The sequence below is a fragment of the Misgurnus anguillicaudatus genome, chromosome 25 (assembly GCF_027580225.2).
Source record: "Misgurnus anguillicaudatus chromosome 25, ASM2758022v2, whole genome shotgun sequence".
Lineage (NCBI taxonomy): Eukaryota > Metazoa > Chordata > Actinopteri > Cypriniformes > Cobitidae > Misgurnus > Misgurnus anguillicaudatus.
In genome coordinates this window covers 20003407-20021031 of record NC_073361.2, presented here as the reverse complement: position 1 = coordinate 20021031, position 17625 = coordinate 20003407, and the positions used below count along the sequence as shown (strand labels likewise).

General features: G+C 36.7%; 1 protein-coding gene and 1 long non-coding RNA gene across 3 annotated transcripts; one reads left to right on the top strand and one right to left on the bottom strand.

Annotated features, from left to right (window-relative positions):
• The first annotated feature begins 568 nt into the window (after positions 1-568).
• On the top strand, positions 569-17469 carry vill (villin-like). 2 transcript variants are annotated; one of them, XM_073864188.1, is made up of 20 exons: positions 569-713; positions 5946-6054; positions 6764-6838; positions 7545-7742; positions 8372-8476; positions 8555-8665; positions 8738-8943; positions 9447-9525; positions 10494-10592; positions 10835-10988; positions 11075-11175; positions 11260-11397; positions 11701-11859; positions 14245-14424; positions 14793-14938; positions 15010-15154; positions 15361-15549; positions 16439-16498; positions 16693-16914; positions 17021-17469. In XM_073864188.1, exons 2-20 carry the CDS (start codon positions 5986-5988, stop codon positions 17132-17134), a joined length of 2550 nt encoding a protein of 849 aa, XP_073720289.1. In that variant the 5' UTR covers positions 569-713; positions 5946-5985; the 3' UTR covers positions 17135-17469. The 2 variants fall into 2 exon arrangements, with proteins under 2 accessions (XP_073720289.1, XP_073720290.1); XM_073864189.1 differs by lacking the exon at positions 16439-16498 and having other exon boundaries at positions 586-713.
• Positions 14953-16352, bottom strand: LOC129425926 (uncharacterized). The gene is made up of 3 exons (XR_008638240.2): positions 15793-16352; positions 15335-15575; positions 14953-15238 (listed from the first exon to the last, which is right to left on the bottom strand). It is a non-coding gene; the product is annotated as an uncharacterized lncRNA (long non-coding RNA).
• Positions 17470-17625: the final 156 nt, after the last annotated feature.

Below are 17625 nucleotides of genomic sequence, written 5' to 3'. Positions count from 1 at the left end.
AGGAGTTTATCATTCAATGCTGCAGTTAAAAACATTAATCAATGTCTCATTTCTTGGACTTTCTTCATTGTGTTTGTGTGACACTCCAATCTCCAAGATGGAGAAAATGGAGACAGAGAATCGATGTGTATACAATCAGACTTAATTCTCTATGACCTCTACCAACTGGAAAGCTTGTTGTTTATTACCCAAAGAAATTATGCCAAATGGAAGAGATTTTCCTAATGCAAAGTTTGCTTCCTCATTCATATTTTGCTCTTTGTAATCAGTTTTACATAGCCAGATAAAACTAACACTGCAGACAAAAGTTTTTATCATGCAACCCAAATATGTTGTATCAGCTTATTGTTTTTTTTTTAAGTACATGCCCTGGAAAACATTAAAAATTGTAATAATTAGTAACCCAATAAAAATACTTGAAAACGTATGAATGTATTACTGTGAAAATCTGTTTTCTCCTTTTAGGGTCATTCTAGAATTACAGAAAAGACAAACATCTACCGTATCCTTTATTTGTAGTTCAGGGGAACAGGTCTTGTCCATATAAAGTCTTGTGTGAGTATTGAGGTGTGTTTTCACCTGTAGGGCTGGACATATACAGTACAAGCCCATCCCTGTACAACACACATTGAGTAAATCCAGAGGCCAGAGGATTTCTCATAATTCATTAATACATTACTGACGTGAACAATACATCTGCCTGGGACCGACAGGTAAGTGATTACAATTATAAACTTTAATTGTTATGCTACATGTGATTGTACATTTATTTTAAAACGTGAAGTACCTTAGAAAAAAATTGTCAAATTATGTACCTCAGTTGTCACAGGGGCAGTAGCCTACCCTTTTAAAAAGTCCTAATATGTACCATACATCTGGTACCAGTATGTACCTTTGAGGTACTAATATAAACTCTCTCGGAAAAAGTTACCGCCCCAGTGACAGCTGTGGTACATATTTTGACCATTTTGTCTGACAGTGTAGATAATACTGGGTATGGCATGTACAAACACAGGATTTGACTATAAAAGCTAAGCATTTAGGTGCATATTTTACTGCTTATAAACTTCATATGTCATCCGTTAGTGAGTCCTTTATTTGCAATACAAACATTATTGCCTCAGGCTTGTTCTTTGATGCGTAATTTGCCCTTTTGTGTTTATTATGCGCTGGATAGTTGTTTAGTAATGTGGAATAAATGTGGAGTAAATTCTTAGAAATGGTCAGGCTCCCTCTGGGAAATATGAGACTAAGCCGTGGTATTCATTAAAACACTGGGCTGACTATTGTTTGGAAAGCTATGTCAATAGACGGATTAATTCAAAGGGAAACCAGTTATACAGGACAGTAATCACGCAAAAATGATTAGATATGCAATGCTTGAGTTTTTAATTTGGGTGATGTTTGTCTGTGTAATCAGATAGTTAAATTCATTAGTTAATCAGATAATCTATCTGTGAAAATATTGCAGTTTATTAATATTTGTAAGACCAAAAGACAATCATTTTCTGATGGCCATATCTCAAATCAGTGACATACATTTCAATAAAACAGATTACACTTATTATTAAATCACTAGTTTATTTTACCAATACTTTATTATTAATATGATGCATCCTGTCAAGCCCATGCTACTTTTAAAACATAAATAGCTCTTGCAATATTACTGTACATCAGTATTTCTGTTTGCATGACTTTATCTGACCTGTCATAGCGTTATATACTGGAAGTATTTAAATGAAGGGTGGGGTACTCTACAGCCTGCTGGATGTGTCCTTGTATTCATACTCCACCCTCCTCAGTACAGTACTTCAGTCAATACTCCTGCAGTTTCTTAGCAACAGCTGGGCGCTGTAATAATGAAAGGTCAGCTTTTTCCTCACGCTTAACACTGGAGTTTATGAGAGGGGATTGGTCGCTGATGTGTAGTTAATGCTTGTTTGTTTGTACTGTACTGCATCATTTATTTGTAGGTTATTCGTCTAAGAATTCGCTTTGTAAGATCATTTTAAAGTAATGCCGTAAGCAGGATATAGATGATGAGGAAACATTTTTTGTTGTCATATGACTCAAATTTGCATAATGTTTCCACACGGTGTGTAATCTTAAATATTTTCTTTTTTTTTTTGGCAAATTTTGGTATCGCCTAGCAGCCTTTGTGTTTGCTGAGTGCATTATGAGATCTTCTTTAATGTGACATCCATTTGTTGCCATGGTGCTGGGTGGCATCGTTTATAAGTGGTACATAATCTCTGGGGAAAGCTAAACATTCTCGTTTCCTTTTCAGCATCCTTTCAGAAAACATCTGTTCTTTGTCACATACATGTATGATTCTTAGTGTCATTTTTTTTTTAATCAATCTTTTTGTTGACAAAACGCCTCTGGGTACTTTAGACTGGCAATGATCTGCTATAATTTTTAATTAAGTATAACACTGTATGTTTAAAAGCTATTTTGTGTGTGTGTGTGTGTGTGTGTATATATATATATATATATATATATATATATATATATATATATATATATATATATATATATATATATATATATATATATATATATATATATATATATATATATATATATATATATATATATATATATATATATATATATATATATATATATATATATATATATATATAATCTTTTTTTATCTTTTTATTGTATGCTTGGAATTAAAGGGAAAAAATTAAAATTAAAAATAATTTACTCACTTTCAAATTGTTTACAAACCTGTATAAATATTTGTAATCAAGCAGAAAACAGGAGCATCATTGACCTCCATAGTAGGAAAATACTATGGAAGTCAATGGTGCTCCAAAACAGTTTGGTTACAAACATTGCTCAAAATATCTTCCTTTGTATTCAGGAGGACAAAGACATTTATTCAGGTTTGTAAAACAACTTTTGGTGAGTAAATGTTGACCTTTAACTCCATTGTTTATTAGTTTATTAAGCAATATTACACAAGCAGAGTAATAAAATGTCCCAGTTGTACTGAATATCATCACTGTTTGAAATCAGGTCAGATACGACTGAAAGAACTGTAACTGTTGTATTTGTGTTTTATATTACCCAAAATGATTTCATTATTTTTTTATTTAAGAATTTGGTACAATTTTTTGGTAACACTTTATTTTACGGTGTCTTTGTTACACATGTTACATGCACACTCAGAACGGATGTGTTAAAAACAACACATTAGTGTTGATTCTGGGACAACACACTAAATGCGTTGTCCCAGAATCCACCCATCTATGTGTTATTAGAAATATAATATAATAAATATAATAAATGTGTTTTAACACAATATCAGCACAAAATGACACATAATGTGTTAAAATTACACATAATATGTTAAAAGTTTAACACAAAAACATGTGTAAAAAATTAACACATTCTTTCTAAGAGTGTAATTATTATAGTAATAACAGTTAATTATGCATAATTACATGCAACTAATCCTAAACCAAACCCTAAACCTAACCCCAACCCTATAGTAAGTACATGTTGTTGATGATTATTACTTAGTACTTAAAGGTGCAGTGTGTAATTTTTAGAAGGATCTCTTGACAGAAATGCAAAATAATATACAAAACTATATTATCAGGGGTGTATAAAGACCTTTTTATAATGAACCGTTATGTTTTTATTACCTTATAATGAACAGTTTTCATCTACATACACAGAGGGTCCCCTTACGTGGAAGTCGCCATTTTGTGCCGCCATGTTTCTACAGAAGCCCTTAACGGACAAACTTTTTTTTACTAAGCTGTCTCCGTCAATTACATGTTTTTCCGGTGGCGGCTACTATAGCTTCTCTGTGAGTTTCAAAAGCGAGGGTTGGGAGGTGGACTGAGCCGTTGGTTGCAATTCGCAACCTCACCACTGAATGGCGCTAAAATTTACACACTGCACCTTTAAATATATAATTAGCCTACACTGTAACACTGACACCGTAAAATAAAGTGTAACGCACTTTTTATATAGTGTTTTAGTTACATGTAATTACTGTACTAATAACAGTATGTTACTTAAGCAATATCGCTCGAGTAGGAGTGTGATATAGCTCTATATCATCACGGCTGTGATTAGGCCAGAGGCACGAGGCCATAGGCAGAGTGCCGGAGGCAATCACAGCCGTGATGATATAGAGCTATATCACACGACTCCGAGAGCGATATTGCTTTTATACAACAGTTCGACGGCACACGTTTGAAAAACGAAAACTAGAAAACAACAACAGAGTTATTTTAAAAACCTCTTTGTTTGAGAACTACTTCTTCCGCCACGGATTTGAGGGCGGCCAGAATGACAGGTAAAACTTTCGGCTGCTTTGAAGCTCATAACAACTCAATGGACGAAAAAGCTGTTACTTTATATTACCGTTTCTTGGTCACAAAGTGTAGTTTTAAGATTAGTTCAGTCGAGAATATATATGTATTATATTTAAATCTACAGTCAATTAGTAAAGATAGCGCCTGTTTGAACGTTTGCTTAGTGAGATTCGGTACGAATGAGAACCAAAGCATGAGCGGATGTCAGTGTTCACTCGCCTCGCTGACCACCGCCCTCTCTGGGCTACATCTCTGACAGGGATTCCCTGGCTCTCATGTTGGCCTTGTTTGTTTATGATCGTCAAAATGAGATCAAATCAGCAGTATTTGGTGTCATGATCAAACTATTCCTTGTTTTTTTATTCATATTTAGTGTCTTTTGTGTTGTTATTGTTTTGGCGCGAGGTAAAAGTTAATAAAACTATACTTGTATAACGTTACTATTGCTTTCTCATTTATTCTTAACGCGATACGAGCACTCGATTATTATTATTAAACTTTGTTCTTGTCAGTACTATATAAAACGTTTTTTTATAAGTGTCAGAGAGATGTTTTTGCATGCTGCTTATAAATAACGTTATATCAGTGGCGATATCTCATAACATGTTTTAATAGTCACGTCACGATAAAGTAAATGATCAATGTCCACATTTAAAAGCTGCGGTGCTTACCTGCAGTTCCACGGTGTTTTCGCGTTCTGATAAAAGATATAGCCACAGAAAAAAACGAGTGTTTATATTCCTCTTTCCAAGTGTTAATCGTCCACACGATGTGACAAGACATTTCTCCCATTAACTTTAACGTAACATCCAAGAGCGCTGATCTTTGACGGAATAATAACTTCCGATTGGGGTTTCACAGACTGATTTATGAGCTAGTAAACTAATGAGACACACGGAGAGTGATTCAAAACAGCGCGTCTGTGTTTTTCCATTCAGAGATGAGCCTGCTTAGGACCTCCATTCACTAGGTGGCGGAATAATACGAAAGGTGAAGCGGTTACAGTGCCGTTATCAGCACAATATCGCATAGCTCTTAGCCAATCAGATTCGAGAACCAGAAAGAACTGTTGTATAAACATAAATATCCAACTAACCCTAAAGCAAACCCTTACAGCAAGTAAATGTTGTTTCTCATTATTTCTCAGTACTTAAAGGTGTATTGTGGATCTCTTGTCAGAAATGCAATATAATATGCATAACTATATTATCAGTGGTGTATAAAGACCTTACATAATGAACTGTATTGTTTTATTACATTAGAATGATCTTATTCTATCCACTTACACCAGAAGTCGCACTTGCCCTAAACAGACAAACTGTTTTACAGAGCATGTTTTGTCCCTATGTTGTCTCAGACGATGTCGTGTTTGTCCTGTGCTGGCTAACGTAGCTTCTCTATGCGTTTCCAAAGGGAGGGGGGAGCTGTGGACTGAACCGTTGGTTGCAATTCCCAATCATACCTTTAGATGTCTTTAAAAATCTACACACAGCACCTTTAAATGTATAATTACCCTGTAACACCGGATACTTTTACTATATTTTCTTTTTTAAGATTGAGTTTTTATTGTTGTTCATTGCATTGTTGATTTCTGTTTTCATTCAGATAATTAAAGAATTGAGATTTCTTCTCACAATCCAGCAGAATGGCTGATACAAAAAATGTGTTTAAAAGCGTTCTACGAAAACCTGGTCTACAGCTCTGGACCATCAATGTAAGAGGACACAATTCATTTCTACCACTATTCTTCATCATAAAAACATAGCAAGCTGCTATACACTTTTAAATATAAAGTTTTTTTAGGGTTCTTGTCGTGCTGTATGGTTCCATAAAGAATCACAAAAGGTACACCCTCAAAAGAAAAAGTACAAATGTTGTACTTTTGTGTCACTGCTGGGCTGGTACCTTTTAAAAAGGTCCAAATAAGTACCATTTAGGTACAGATACACTGTAAAAAATTTCTGTAGAAGTTACAGTATTACTGGGTATTACTGGCAACTAGCTGCCAATAACTTACCGTAGATTTTACTTTTATGTTATTTACTGGCAACATTTTGTTCAGAGTTAAATGAACATGAAACATTTTTAGACTTTATCTTCTACAGTAAGTTACTGGCAACCAGCTGCAAAATTACAGCAAATTTTTTACAGTTTACCTTTGTATACCTATAAGGTACCAGTATGTACTGTTTAGGTACAAAAGTCTACTGTTTGAAAAGGTACCACCCCATGTACCTTTTTTATCTAAGAGAAAGGTTACAGACTGTAAAAATATAAGAAGAAAGTGATTCTTGTAAGTACCTTTAAAGAAAAAGTTGTTTGGGAACCAAAAATGCTTCGACGAACCCTCTCGAGAGGCTTTACTCTTAAGTGTATTTTTTCTCTATTTTTATTGTTATTAAAAATTCTTCTATTTTCTGTAGAAATTGCAAATGACCCCTGTCCCAGAGCAAGCGTATGGAAATTTCTTTGAGGGTGACTGCTACATTATTATTTATGTGAGTAGCCTGTGAAATAATCCAAATTACAAAAAACTCTTCAGGTGACACTTATAAGAAAATGCTTGCTTACTTGTCTTTGGATTCTCCAGGTGACAAAAATCTCCAGGTGTCCTATACTATAAAAATCAACATGATCTCACAGCAAGTCGTGTTGCAGTCACGAAAAATGTGATTAAATTATTCATGTCAATGGCATGAAGTTCAGCTTTTTTCGTGCCTTGAGCACGAGTGTCTTTTTCGTGTCACCCGCACAAGTTTAGTTTTTCGTGTCTGTGTCATTTTATGTATTGTTTTCTCGTTTTTTTTTCCTATTTTTAAATTATTGTCGCTTGGGGGTTGGGGTTAGATTCAGGGTTTGGGTTAGGATGTACTTTATGTATTGGTTTCTACATTCTACATTTCAGACATTTGTGCTCATGGCACGAAAAAAGAGCTGAATTTTGTGCCATGGATAAGTTGATCAAATTTTTCATGACTATAACAACTTTCCGTGAGATCATTCTGATAAAAAAAATGCTGGGTTAAAAATTACCCAATTACCATTTGGTAAATATTAGCCCAGGGGTGTCCAAGATTGGGCATGGGTTAAAAACAACCCAGCATTTTTTTAGTTTATGTGTGTTTTTCTTTTCATTTTTCAACTTCTCCAGCCTGTATACATTATATGTACATGCCTGCATTTCACATGTATCATTTCATTCAGGTGAGCAACGACACCACACAATCCACTAACATCCACTATTGGATAGGCAACAGTTCCTCTCAGGATGAGCAGGGGGCAGCAGCCATCTATGTGTCCCAACTGGACGGGTATCTCGGTGGCTCTCCTGTCCAGTACCGAGAGGTTCAGGGATCTGAATCACCGAAATTCAAAAGCTACTTCAAGAATGGCCTCATTTACGTTCAAACATTGACTTTGGCTTGCCAGATAAGGCTTATTTCCAACTGACAAAAGGCCAATTGACACTGGTCCAACAACAACTAACTCAATTGTTATTTATTTTGTTCCAACAACTGCCAACCGGGGTTTCACACCGACCACACAGATGCTTTGTTGGATCAGTGTGAATTGGCCTTAAAGGGGTCATAGCGTAAAAACCTGACTTTTTCCATGTTAAAGGAACAGTACGTAGGATTGTGGCCAAAACTGGTATTGCAATTCCAAAACTTGTGGCTAAAACTGGTACTGCATTCACACAACTGGTGGCTAATTCACAGCATGACAACATAAACATCAGTTGAGGGCTGCAACTCCACTTTTTAAATGACGAGAAGTTGTGCTTTAAAAGTGTATATTTGTTATTTTTCTTGTAAAAAATGACAATCGTTTTGCTAGATAAGACACTTATGCCTCGTTTGGGATCATTTGTAGAACTTTGAAACTCCGTTGAAGGAGGCTGTTACGTGTTGAGTTAAGTGTTAAGTGTTGGGGTCCATTAAAGTCCATTAAAATGAGAAAAATCCTGCAATGTTTTCCTCAAAAATTGAAAATTGAATATTCCTTTAACTTTCACATCTATCTCTAGTTACAAAAAAGGTGGTGTTGGATCAGGGTTCACGCATGTGGACACCAACGTGTATAGCATTCAGCGTCTGCTCCACGTCAAGGGGACGAAACATGTCACTGCCAAAGAGGTAAACTGATACATTACTAACTATCTTTACCCACTTAACTCTGGGTAATCTGAAGTTGACCATGTTTCTGATTTGTAGGTGGAGGTGTCATGGAGCAGTTTTAATTTGGGTGACATATTCTTACTGGACATTGGAAAAGCAATAATACAGTGGAATGGTCCTCAAAGCAACAGACAAGAAAAATTAAAAGTAATAAAATGTTTTTGAGTAGTTAAAGGATAAAATGACAAATTAATTAATTTTGGTCTCTCTCCGCTGTAGGCTGTTCTGTTGGCTCAAGACATCAGGGACAGAGAGCGCGGAGGTCGGGCTCAGATTGGTATTATTGAGGGTGGGCAAGAAGACGCTTCTCCTGAGCTCATGAAGGTTATGGTGTCTGTTTTGGGTCAGAAGAGCATTCATCTTAAAGAGGCCATACCTGATGACAAACCAGACCAATACCAGAACTCAAATGTCAAACTGTACCAGTATGAAGACCGATTTTCATTTTTGTGGTTTTGTCTTTAAAATAGTGCACTGCAAAAAATTATTTTCAAGAAAAAAAATTCTTGGTATTTTTGACTTGTTTCAGTGGAAGTGTCAAAAAATTCTTAAATTGAGATTTTCTTGATGAGCAAAATGACTCAAGAAGGTAGGTCTAGGTTTTGGACCAAACGTGTCAGGTTTGAGTGATTTTGTGCATAAAACAAGCAAAAAAAAATCTGCACATTTTTCTTGAATTTTTCTTCAATTTAGTGTTTTTGCTTAACCCATTGGCAGATTTTTTGTGCTTATTTTGTGCACAAGGTTACTTAAATTTGGTATTTTTGGTCTGAGGACTCGACTTGTTTTCATGGGTCGTTTTGTTCATCGAGAAAAAGCATCTTGATTTGAGATTTTTTTTATATTTTTACTGAAAACAAGACAAAAATACTAAGATTTTTTTTCTTGAAAATCATTTTTTCATTAATTAACACTTACATTTCTACAGTGTTTCAGATGCCAGCGGTCAGCTCATGGTGCAAGAAGTGGCTGCCAATCCACTGACCCAGGATCTGCTAACCTCCTCTGTGAGACATCTACCATGACACTCACAATTCCCTTCCAAAAATGACTTTCTTACTTAGTATTTTTGTCTTGTTTTCAGTAGAAACATCTAAAAATTCTTTAATCAAGATGCATTTTCTTGATGAGCAAAATGACCTAAGAAATAAAGTCTAGTTTATAGACAAAAATATACAATTTAAGTAAATTTAAACTTAAGACAAGCTAAAATATCTGCCAATGGGGTGAGAAAAATAATCTAAAAATAAGATTTATTTTTTCTTAAACACTTAATTTAAAGGAATATTCCATTTTCTTAAAAGAAAAATCCAGATAATTTACTCACCACCATGTCATCCAAAATGTTGATGTCTTTCTTTGTTCAGTTGAGAAGAAATTATGTTTTTTGAGGAAAACATTGCAGGATTTTTCTTATTTTAATGGACTTTAATAGACACCAACACTTAACACTTAACTCAACACGTAACAGTTTTTTTCAACGGAGTTTTAAAGGACTATAAACGATCCCAAACAAGGCATAAGGGTCTTATCTAGCAAAACGATTGTCATTTTTGACAAGAAAAATAAAAAATATGTTCTTTTAAACCACAACTTTTCGTCTAGGTCCGGTCCAGCGCGACCTAACATAAATGCGTAGTGACGTAGGGAGGTCACGTGTTATGTATATAAAACGCACTTTGCGGACCATTGTTAACAATAAACTGACACAAAGACATTAATTAGTATCAGTTGACATACAACAACGTAGGAACGGTCCTCTTTCTCAACACTTGTAAACACTGGGGCGGAGTTTTGCGTTCGTCCTCTGTGACCGCTTGACTTGATGACGTATTGCGTGAGGTCACGCTGACGCATCACACATCTTAATTTAAGAATTTTTAGATATTATTTTTTATTATACAGTTTGCAGTGTATCATTCAGACTATGACACAACGGTCTGATCTAACTGTTGGTTGTGATGTTTTTCTTCAGGATTGCTTTATATTGGATCAGGGTGGCAGTTCAATAATGGTCTGGAAGGGAAAGAACGCATCAGAGGAAGAGAGACGTTCGGCTATGAGTCGGGCAGTTGTACGTTTACAGTATTTGTAAAATCAAACTCTGATGTCCTAATCTCATAATTAGATTATTAGATAAGATAGCCTGGATTTCACATATAAACAAATAAAACAAGCACACAGCATTCTTATAACACAGGGGGTCCCACGAATCAGCTAGTGGTCCCACGGAGCTATAAGTGCTTAGGTCCCAGCCCTGTCGACACCCAAATTGGTAATTGTTTATAATTGTGCCTTTTAAATATTTTCCATCAGGGTTTTATTAAAGCAAAAAACTACCCACCGAACACTAAGGTGGAAGTTATGAGTGACGGGGGAGAGTCTGCTATGTTCAAACAACTCTTCAAGTCCTGGAAAGAAACGGGTCAAACTCAAGGCATGGGAAAAACCCACTCGGTGGGCAGGATAGGTGATTAACTCATTCAGCATGACTCTTTATGCATCCGTGTTGTGTTTGCATACACATGTGGTTATTGTGTATGTGTACATGTGCAGCTAAAGTGGACCAGGTGAAGTTTGATGTCATGGAGCTCCACGCTCAGCCAAAACTGGCAGCTCAGGAGAGGATGGTGGATGACGCTTCAGGTGAAGTTCAGGTATGATGCACATACGCATATACACACGCATACGTAAACATCAGAGTCGTGAACTCACAAGCGTCCCATTGTTCTCCTGTCTAGATCTGGCGGATTGAACAGCTTGAACTGAAAGAAGTCAGCCGGAAAACTTACGGACAGTTCTATGGAGGCGATTGTTACCTGGTCCTGTACACCTACAATAGAGCTAATAAACCCCAGTACATTCTCTACATGTGGCAGGTGGGGAGACGTTATATATATACGTAAGGGGTTTTGCATCTGAGCCCCTCATGTGAAGAAAAAATATTGCAATTCATCATTTGTGATGAACACAAAGGAAGATATTTTGAGGAATGATTGTAACCAAGCCAACCAGAAGCTCCATTGACTTCCATAGTAGGAGAAAGAATACTATGGAAGTCAGTGGCACTTCTGATCAGTTTGGTTACAAACATTCCTCAAAATATCTTCTTTGTGGAGCCCTTCGTATATTAGTATATGAGTCTATAGTCATTTGAATGACATACAATATGACATGTGCAGGGCCGTCATGCAACACAAGATGAAGTGACAGCGTGTGCATATCAGGCAGTGAATCTGGATAACAAATACAATGGAGCCCCTACACAGGTCAGGGTGGTTATGGGAAAAGAGCCCAAGCACTTTCTGGCCATCTTTAAAGGAAAACTCATCATCTATGAGGTAACCATCTTTTCATCCATTTAAAGAAGTAGTAGTAGTGGTTAAACATTTGCTATGCCATAATAAAGCATTTGAAGGTCAGTCAGAGACAAAACATCACATTTAATGTGATTTTAGTTTCTCTTTTTACGACTAAAGGATATTTCTTGTGCTTAGCTTTTATATTTTGAACAGATTTTTAGGCTTATTTTTTGAAAGGTTTATGTATGTATCATAATGTATGCATTTATGTGCTGTCTTTCTTTAGATAGAGCTTTTAATTTGATGTATGATTTATTTGAATACACCTGAATTCTTACATTTTTGAGGGAAAACGCCACCGTTTTTCAGTGTTTTACTATGTTCTTGCCTCAATTTAGACAATTTAATGCATACCTTTTTCGATGCATGCAATTAATCTTTGTACGACGCGTCGTGAGTGTGTTGGCATTTAGCCCCATTCATTCTTTAGGATCCAAACAGGGATGAATTCAGAAGTCACCAAACGCTTCCATGTTTTCTCTATTTAAAGACTGTTACATGAGTAGTTACACGAGCAAGTATGGTGCACAAAACACAACCTGGTGATTTTTAAGCGGGAAAAAAATGAGAACTATATTGTATGTCGGAAAACCACCCAGTTTGCAGCACTTCGACCTCGGTGCGCAATAACATCATCACTCCTGACTACTCCCCTTCTCGCTCAAACTTCTGTCAATATTACTGTGCCTGGGGTGGGGGTCCTGCAGACTGGGTGCTCTTCCGCCATACAATATAGTTCTCATTTTTATTAACTGCTCATGTAATGGTCTTTGAGTGGGGAAAGCATGGAAGTGTTTGGATCGGGTGTGCTTCATAAGTCTTGAAAAGTGACATAGCTACAAAAGTGAGCGTCACGCACCCACTTGATTGCCGTTCCCTGGCTAGTATCTAAAAGCGGTATCAAAAGTCACTTCAGAGGTATTGTTAAAGCAACACTATGTAGTTTTTTTTACCTTTAAATAATGTCTCTAAAATTATTTCAGTGGTAGAACAACTTTTAACTGGACAAATTGTACTGTTGCTGCAACCTGAGCAGCCTCCTAGCTGCTACAAGCACACTCTGAAAGTGGCGGTGGAGGGTAGAGCACACAGCCCCGCCCCTCCCCCTGCATGCAGAAGAGTGTCTGATACCAGGCACTGTTGCGCTTTTCAACCACATGGGGGAGCTGTAAGTCATTTTTACATGGAAACTACATAGCGTTGCTTTAAGTTACAAGAACGATGTTTTTGGATTTAAAAGTATGATCAGATATATACAGAAATACTCATTTTCCACCATCTTGAATTATTTTCTTCTACTCGGCCACAGACCTACGTCACGCTGCCCCTTCACTCCGATTGGCAGTCGCTTTGTCGCATCGCTCAGCATTTGCATAAAATAGCCTTCTTGTCTATTTTCGCCCCACCTTGCTCGCGCAGCGACGAGCTCGTCGCTTGTAGCCGGCAAATGGCAAATGTAGCTAATGTGACTGGGGGGTAAAGCTGCTGGCTTTTTGATCGCCCCCTGGTGGCTGACTGCAGTACAAGTCATAAACCCCACTCTCTCCATACAAACAAATGGGACTCTTCTCTAAATAAAAAAATTATTTACACTTCCAATAAAAGTTTCCGAAAGACGGTTTTGGTCCTTTGAAGTAGTTGTTATCACGCTGATATATGTTCAAGTGTTTATTTTTGTGCTAAGTTTCATTTTAGCTAGTAATTTGATGCTATAGAAACTGGGCGTGTCGTTATGATTGGCGTGGTTGAATTGGTCGCGCGAGCGTTTTGGCGCAAGTTTGATACCGCATCTCCGTCTCTGGCTCCATGGACGATTCCTTCTGCGCATGCCTTGGCTCCAAACTGACGTTTTTACGTAACATGATGGCGGTGATCATGTTCGGACATTTTTGGCTTCAATTCATTACAATGGAGGGAGGCGACGTCCCGTCGTCCATCTTTTTTTACAGTCTATGGTTTGGATCCTAAGGAATGAATGGGGCTAGGCTAAATGCTAGCACATTCACGACGCGCTGTACAGGGATTGGGTCCACGCATTGAATAAGGATAGTTTTGTATTAATTTGTCTAAGTTAAGGTAAGAACATAGTAAAATATTGAAGAATGGTGGTGTTTTCCTTTAATGTGACTAAAGTGTCCAAAATCTTTTTTGATCACTGTGTATTTATACACTCTCAGAAAAAAGCTACAAAAGCTGTCACTAGGGTGATTCCCCTTCAGAAACTACACCTTTATACCTAAAGAGTTTATATTAGTACTTCAAAGGTACATATTAGAACCTTTTAAAATGGTGCCGGTGACAACTCTTCTGACCGTTTATCTACAGTATGTGCTAGGTATCAACTAATCAATCTTGATGTTTTAGGGCGGGACGGGACGACCAGGTGTGGTGAACCCTAACCCTGGTGCCAGGCTCTTTCAGGTCAGAGGGACACATGAAATGAACACAAAAGCGACAGAGGTGCCAGCCCGAGCCTCTTCTCTGAACACCAATGATGTCTTTCTGCTCAAAACTGATGCAGTTATTTTCCTGTGGTATGGCAAGGCAAGTCTTTCCAAAGAGTCTTTACATGGTCAGGCAATAGTTCATTGTATTATCAATATATTATGTTAATATTTAAAACTTTAAAATAATTTAAAATCTACATAATTGTATGTAACATTTTAATCATTTAAATACCACCAATATACTGTATTATATTCTTTAAAATTCAGGCTGTTGTTGTTTGGTGTCCAATATTATTATATTATATTGTGTCTTGTGTGTAGATACAAGAGCCCATTCTTTATATAGTGAAATTTGAACCATAAATTTTTATCTTTAAATATGTCTATAAAGTAAATTTAAATGACTTTCAAAGTTCATGAGGTATCCCCGCTAATAAATGTGTGCAATGTTGGTGCGTTTCACAGGGTTGCAATGGTGATGAGAGGGAGATGGGGAAAACCGTAGCTGAACTGCTTTCTCAGCAGGAAAAGCAGATAGTGATGGAAGGGCAGGAACCAGCTGCTTTCTGGGTGGCTTTGGGAGGAAAAGGTCCCTATGCCAGTGACAAGAGGTACTTACAAATCATGACATCATCATCCCATATTTTTATTCAGTTAATGATCATTTCTGCATTTCCACCAGACTGGAAAAAGACGACGCACTTCACACTCCACGCCTGTTCGAGTGCTCCAATCAGACGGGACGATTCCTCATGACGGAAGTGGCTGACTTCACACAGGACGACCTGGATGAAGATGATGTCATGCTGTTAGACACCTGGGAGGAGGTGGGTTCTGTTTGATCAGGCTCTGTCTGATTCTTTTGCATGTGGCTGTGGTAAAGTGGTCACGGCGGTCTGGGCTATGCAAAACTTGCAAAGAAAAATAAAGCAAACAACAATTTTGCTCTTTTTATTTTTGAGTGTTAAGTTACGCTCTAAAATTAACCTAAAAAATGTCCTACTTACAGTAGTCATGCTCTCATCTCCTTCAGATTTTCCTCTGGATTGGCAACTCGTCCAACCAGTATGAGACTCAGGAAGCAAACAACAGTGCAGTGGAATATCTTAAAACCCACCCTGCAGGTCGAGACCCCGGGACCCCGATTATCTCCGTTAAACAGGGCTATGAGCCACCCACCTTCACAGGCTGGTTTAATGCTTGGGATCCTCACAAGTGGAGCGTGAGTTGAACAGCTACTATTGTCCACTAGGGGGCAGCAATGAATTACATAAATTCGCTAACCTGCCAAATCAATCTGTACCTTGCAACTTGAAAAGTTTTGTGATTTTTTTTTCAAATTATATTTTTCATAAATGAACCTGTTTCTATTTATCAAATTATAAATCAAAAATAATTAATCAGAAGTGTTTTTGTAATCTTTAATCAGACTGTAATTACGTGCTACAACTTTGTTACGACTTACCTTTTCACCTTCGCCACGTAACTTATGCGGGAAAATTATGTTAACTCAATAACTTAATACATTAATAATAATTAATAAATATAAATGAGCCGTTTAAAATGACTCTTGACCGCATTACACCAGTATTACTGCGCCACTGCCTCTGTGTTGCTAAGCAGCCGCTTTTGCTTCAGCAGAACTACATTGCGTGGCGGCGAAGGAATAATATTTGTATCATTACATATGACCGCATTACATCAGTAGGGTATTACTGCGCCACTGCGCCTGTGGTGCTTTGGCGGAAAAATGTGTATTTTAAATATGATTATAATAAAGTTTTATGAAATTTTACATATATACATACATATTTATATATACACACATATATAAAATATAATAGAATCTATCTATAAATCTATAATATATACAATAAGAAGTGGTGATCATCTCAGGCTCAGATTAATGTTCCCTCATCCCTGGAAAAATTATGAATTTAAAAAAACACTTTTCCCAGTCCAACAAATGCTTGATGGATAACATACATGCATTTTCAGGCATTTTATTTTGTTACTTAACATTTCCTAACTTCATACGTAAATGTTATAAAACACAACCAATGAAAAATTATTTTTCAGTTTAGTTAAATATTTTATAAACTCTATTGCAGGGTGGCCTTTCATACGAGGAGATGAAAAGCCAGCTGGGTGATGTTTCACAAATCACTGTGGTAAAAAAATCCTTCCCCATCCTACTGATTAAATACTGATAAAGCTTGCCATACTAATACTAGCGCATGCATTTTATACTGATCACTCACATTAAATCAAACTGATTAATCATGGCTAATTACTGTATACATATATTAATATAATCCACCTGTCCATATCAGAGGAACTAACATGGCATTCTCGTTCCCTGTAGAGTGTTAACAACATAGACCTGAATAAGAAGTCAGGAGGAGGTGCGGGGAGCTACAGCGCTCCTGGAGGCCCAGGAAATATAAAGCCCATTAACCAGAAGACACAGTCATCCAGCTCCAGTGCACTTAATAATGGAAAGCTTTCTGGTCCAGTGAACTCTGAGCAAATAGTTAATAAAACCCCTGGTCAACTTCCTCCAGGAGTGGACCCTGACAAACGAGAGGTGGGTTTTAGTTTATAGTTACTCACCATCCATGATTTATTTTGTTATGTTATCATATGAGGTGTTTAATTATAAATCATTTTCTCCCCCACTGTGTTTATTTCAGGTCTATTTGTCTGATGCAGAGTTTGAGAGTCTCCTCGGCTGCACACGTAACGATTTTCAACGACTGCCTAAATGGCGCCAGAATGATCTTAAAAAGAAGGCAGGACTGTTTTGAGAACGATGTTACTTTTGTTGACCAAATCTGATATTCACAACTGTTTGTTGGACACTTTGGGTAGCATGGGAAAGACTGGGAAACTGTCACTTATATGAGAATTTCATTTCCCAGGTTTTGAAGTGCCTTCATAAATATATTTCTCCTTCTTTCAAAAGCTGAGGTTTAAACAATGATATGCCATAATAGAAATGTTTTGTAAATATCTTCTTTATATTTAAATAAGAACCCTGATCCTTAATACGATAATAAAATTATGAATTATGATTATGTCTCTACTTACAATGCATTTATCTTGTATAGCGTACTAATAAAAAAACACTTGCTTAGAACAATTTGTGATTGTTTTATTCAGATTATTATTTAATAAACTTAGAAGTTTGTCACAGCATTTTAGAAATGTCAGTAAAGCTGGTTCTTCTGTGTAGTGAACATCACTTTAAGACACGAGAAACCGATGTTACGGCTTGATTCATAGTCAGTACTAGCTT